At 34.4% G+C, this 5,866-nt stretch overlaps 1 protein-coding gene across 1 annotated transcript; it reads left to right on the plus strand.

Annotated features, from left to right (window-relative positions):
- The first annotated feature begins 1,912 nt into the window (after window positions 1-1,912).
- LOC111471919 (14 kDa proline-rich protein DC2.15-like) lies at window positions 1,913-4,648 on the plus strand. Its single transcript, XM_023117593.1, has 2 exons — window positions 1,913-1,927; window positions 3,897-4,648. Exons 1-2 carry the CDS (start codon window positions 1,913-1,915, stop codon window positions 4,440-4,442), a joined length of 561 nt encoding a protein of 186 aa, XP_022973361.1. The 3' UTR covers window positions 4,443-4,648.
- Window positions 4,649-5,866: the final 1,218 nt, after the last annotated feature.

Here is a 5,866-nt window from a genome sequence, read left to right on the forward strand (position 1 = left end):
ACCTTATTTTAGGAGCACTATGGATGCAGCCCACTTTTGTATATGATATAAACAATGTGATCACTAAATTGTACATGTGGAGACATGTGAGTGGGGGCGTCCTATGCAATGAGTATTGCATAAGATCGGACATGAAGAAAATCACTCTCACTTTATAATGTCATTTACTGTTGAGACTGATTTTATTTTCATTCGATGACCTAGGTAACTCGATCTTAATCTTGAGCTAACCATGAACTCCTGTTTATTCGGAATTATCCTTAGATTTGCATGGGTGAGAGTGGCTCAAGTTCGCCGACTCAATAGGCCTCCCATTTCAGGGGTAAGACTGGGTAAATGACTGGGGACGTGGGGTGCAAGAAGGAATTCACTCCTACCCACTTTTAGGGATAGAAGAGAAGTAGTTCCCTTAAGTACTGACTCCAGGTCTTGGACAAGGGACCCCACCCTCTCATTGCCCTGAGAGGGATTCGGTTTACTGGTTGGACCACAAACCAATTGTTCATTAGAGGATCAGTGGACATAAGGAACAAGAAGTAACTTCAGAGGTAAAACGGTAAACTGACCCAGCTCTAGTTACGAACAACCTGTGAAGGATCGACTTACTAATCATGGTTATATCAAATGGACAGAAATATATCTACAGTGAGAGGAGTGCAACTACTAGGCTATAGTGAAATGTCCTAGTAGTTAACGAATGTTGGTTAACAAGGTTAATGAGTTTAACCGGTTCATCTTGGATCATTGGAGCCCATGATCTATAGGTCCATTAGGTTCCTCTACTAGCCTATATCGAACTAAACCATAAAACAGTGTGACAAGTGAGTTCGAAGTGTTCGAATTCAAATTAGGGAGCATGTGCTACATATATACGATATATTTAACCGCATTTTTGTTTTATTTACGAATTAAACAAAAAGAGAGAATCTGAGATATTTAAATATCTTAATCAAATATGTGTTGGAATTAATTGGGATTGGCATTTGAATTAATATTAAATATTAATTAAATAGTTTAATGAATTATTTAATATTACTTTAATTTGAAATTAATAATTCAAATTGATTGTTGAATCAAAATGAAAAAAGTCAAAATGGTGACTTCATTTAATGGAAAAATCCATGTTAGTGGAATTTTGAGGTGTCAAAATTTGGTTTAGCCAAACTTGCATGCTTGCCAAATAAACCCAACAAATTTGAGTGAAACTTTGAGTGTCAAAATTTGGTTAACTCAAGCATGCATGCTTGCCACATAATCCCAAACATTTGAGTGAAATTTTTAGTGTTGGTGATCTCAAATTTGCATCAACATGCAAACATGACTCTATAAATAGAGTGATCATGGTACATGGAAGGTTGGCTTTTAAAAAAAAAATTTGAGAAAAACCTCTCACAAACTCTCTCTTCATAAATCCCTCCCAAGTTTAGTCACTCACCGGATTCCACAATCCCGTTCTAAGGCCGGAGAATAGTGGAGAAGACTCTAGTGGTGGTTCGAAACCGGTTCGTGAGGAAAAAGAAACTTGAGCGACAAAAGGTTAGTATTCAAACTCATTGAGTTTTAATGCTTTTGAACATGCTAGCTAATTCACTATAATTGATCTACTTAGAGTTCCTAAGATCCAAATTGTTTTCGCATGTGTTATATTAACACCATCAAATCTAAACTCTTCAGTATATGAAATATCATCATCAATGATAGCCATAACTCTACCATGGTTATGTCCTTAGAGGTCTTATTGATGATACGAAGCTTGTTTGTCTTACAATTTCATAATTATTTCATCTCTTGCATCATCTTAGGGTTGTTAGTTGTCTACGCTCGTTATTTTGTTGTCATAGTCTCTATTATTACACAAAAGTCTCCCACATTAAGGTAGTCATAGTGGGGACCGACACTACTAGAGGCACCGATGGTGCCACTTGTGGTACTCTAGGTAGTGACAAGGCTAGGCCTATATGACTTATCGAAGCTTCACGAGTCAGACTTGGATCCCTAACTCATCCTTTGGCAGGTGAACTTTCTTTTCCACATTTTTTAGGTGGCACAATATGTTATCTAATACGTAAGTAGCTAAATCTATGATTCCTAACATTAATTTTTCGGTGATACATAACATCCATAGCGACCCTAATTTTCCTAATCAAATATAGATACTAATGCATGCATGACATGACTAATAAGTGTGGAAAAGTCTATGCAAATATTTCATAAACAATGTCGTAGACTTAAACGTTCATAATAAATTCATTAAAAACAATATTTTATGACAATATAGCAGAAAATAGCTAACGTGAATTTAAATGAGATAAAAAAAAAAGGTGATGTCATGATCTAACCTAAGGACTATTAAAACAAACATGAATGCAACTACCCTAGCTTCGATCTCATGGGCTTCACCAAACGCCGTCATCTATACAAGAGTGCCTTTTCTTTACCTAAAAAAGAATAGTAACATGTGACTTTGTATTTTAAGAAATAATCCATAACTAACCCCACTATGCAAGTAAAAAAAATGCAATCAAATGCAATATGGTGGGACCTATCATTTCATAAAACCATCATGACATGACTTTAAACTTAGTTCGGGCAGGGTTGAATGTGTAGTACTTTCATACACATGGCCCACGCACTTGCACATAGTCTCACCAGACAGACTCGTGTATATATTCCCTAGGCCTCATTCATCGGGTTAGTGCACGCTCACGCTACCGAAAACCACATAGAGAAAGGACCACGTAATATGAGGACAAACATAGATATCGTAATGTACGCATTCTTATTAATCACAATGGGAAAGTATCCTGATGCAAATGACACACATAAATGCATGAGGTCCCCATAGCTTAAAACCATGACATAAGTTTATGATTCAAGTCATACCTCCATTCATTCATGACATAACAAGTCTGTGAGACATGCATACGTAATTATTGTCATATTTTCCCTAATTTAACATTATTTACATAGCTTTGTGTATGGAGTTTTGTGCATCATATCATCAATATCATAAATATAATTCCACAACATGGTAACATGGTATAGTCGTATTATAGCATAGCTTATAACATAACATAATACGACATAGCGTAATTTATAACATAGCATAGCATCACATAATACATGCAAACAGTCATAACAATGACATGGGTAGGGTTCACTAAATTTCTTGAGTTGATGTTCGTTTTATTTTTTCTTCATCGTGTTCTCCAAATTGGTGTTGGCTAGAAATAAAAGAAATGATAGTATAGAAATTTAGAAATAACACACCCCTTAAGCTTGGAATATTTTTAGGAACTTCTCCATTGTTTATGATTGTATCTCCTAATCCTAGAAGCAAGATTATTTACTAAATATGTTTGATACTCAATATTTTCTCTCTTTTAGGCATCTTAAGCAGCACACCGTGAATGCTATAGAGTATTTCCATAGAGTTTTGTTTATATTACAAATTTTCATTCTTTTAATATCTTATGCAAACTCGTTTTCATTTGAAATAAGGATGAGTTTTATGTTATCGAAGTTTAACAGTCCAATTAATGTTTTATGATTCCTCCCAACTAACTTGGGATCTCATAGTTATATTTGAAGAAAAAAAAAAACAAATTATATTTTTTAAAATTATTTGTACTAAAAATAATTTTTAGATTATCATCTATTACCCACTTGTCTTAAAGGACTTCTATCAATTATTATTTTCCAACCATACATACCACAATAATTTCTTTATAAAGTATTTGATATCTTAGTATCAAACATCACTGGGTCTATTTTGTAGGCCATTTGACCTTTTTATAACATTTTAGAAACAGACAAACTAATTAAAAACTATCTCTCTCAAATCAATTCATTAAAACTTAATAAAGTAAATAAAAAAGTGGGGGTTTCCTATCCAGAAATTTATAAGGAATTTTTGTGTTAAAATACAACAAATTCCCAAACCCATCTATAAAAACCCTAATCCTTCTCATAATTCTTCACAACCCATCACACAAACCTACAAACCCTTCAATATCTCTCCACCAATCGCTTCCAAGCTCTCTTCACCCCTTGCCCTCCTGCTCCTCCTCCTCCTCAACCTCCTCTTCTTCACTAAGGTCAGCTCCACCTATGTCCCTTGCCCACCGCCGCCACCCAAGCCCCACAAGCCCACCCCGTCAAGACAGCCACCATCACTCCCCAAGTGCCCCAGGGACACCCTCAAGCTCAGCCTCTGCACCGACTTGCTGGACGGTCTAGTGCACGTAGTGATCGGCTCACCACCAAAATCCCCATGCTGCACCCTAATCCAAGGCCTTGTTGACCTGGAGGCTGCTGTGTGCCTTTGCACTGCGGTGAAGGCCAGAGCCTTGGGTCTCCAGATTGACCTCTCAGTTTCCCTCAGCTTGCTTTTGAACTACTGTGGAAAGAAGGTTCCGTCTGGCTTCCATTGCCCTGCTTGAAACCAAATCCTTTCATTTCCCTTTCTAGTTTCTTCTTCAATTTTCCATTTCAATGTCGTGTTTAAATAATAATCAGTTTGGTCGTACGTCGTGTTATGATGGGTTCGGAAATCTTCTCAGAATTCCACCATCTTTTTATAGTTTCATTACAATGCAATGTAACATAATGGTACGTAGTTTTTGCAAATAAACAACGTTGTTTGTCTGTTCTTCTGTCTTATTACAAATTTGACGATTTATATGTTTGAAACCTCAAATCTTGTTTCACCTATGTTACTAGCATGAAGTCATAATAAACCTTTAACTTCAAAATTTTCACCACTAAATATTCAAGAAAGTAATATTAACACTCAAGTTTTAAATGACAATGTTGACGAAAAATGTAGAGACCTCAATTTAATGAAAATATGGATGTCAGTGTAAGAGCCTAGTACGCCACTAGTAGATATTATCCGTTTTGACTTGTATGTATCGCCGTCAGCCTTACGGTTTTAAAACATGTTTGTTAGGGAGAGGTTTTCACATTCCTATCAAGAATGCTTCGTTCTCTTCTCCAACTGACGTGGGATCTCACAATCCACTCCCTTGGGGGCCAGCGTCTGTTGGCACACAGCTCGTTGTCTGGCTCTGATACCATTTGTAATAGCCTAATCTTACCCTTAGGAGAGATTATCTAATTTGGCCTGTTTAAAAATTTTTCTGTCAGAGATAATTCCACGTTATTTTAAGAAATGTTTGGTTCTCTTTTTCAACCACGCGAGATCTCATAGTCCATGGGAACTTTTGAAAAATTTATAGGAATATTTAAACCGTCTATAAGAATTTACCATTTTAAACGAGGAAGAGGATTATTATTAATATTATGTGTTGATATTTTTATTAAATATAAGGTCAATTTTTATACCATACTATAAAAAATTGGATTTGGTTGACAATATTAGATATGGACATTAATGAAAAAAAGAATATAATGGTCTTTGTCAATACTCTTTGTCAGGTCAATGAAAAGCAAATTGTAGAGATAATTCCTACATTTTTCTTTTTCTTTTCTTTCTTTATTTATTTAATTATTTATATATCGAACTTTAATTTTAATTTTGAAAAAGATGATGAATAATTCCTGGTTCATTAAGTTTGGGCAGTTAAATTTTTTTTCTAATAATTATTCATTACAACCTTTTCATAATTTTTGAATTTTTAAACATTAAAATTCATATTAATTATATCATCATATGCCTCTTTTATCTCGAGTTAATAATATGTATTTTAATATATTTAAAATCGTTTTTTTATTAATTTTATTTATTATTTTTTTTGTTTTATATTTTTTTTTCAAAATTATCTAATGACATTGACATTTCCATAAAATCAACTTTTTTTTGTCAACATTAACATTTTAAACATTAATGTTAAGTAACTAATTT

This window comes from Cucurbita maxima, unplaced genomic scaffold (genome assembly GCF_002738345.1).
Source record: "Cucurbita maxima cultivar Rimu unplaced genomic scaffold, Cmax_1.0 Cma_Scf00060, whole genome shotgun sequence".
In the NCBI taxonomy this organism is placed as follows: domain Eukaryota; kingdom Viridiplantae; phylum Streptophyta; class Magnoliopsida; order Cucurbitales; family Cucurbitaceae; genus Cucurbita; species Cucurbita maxima.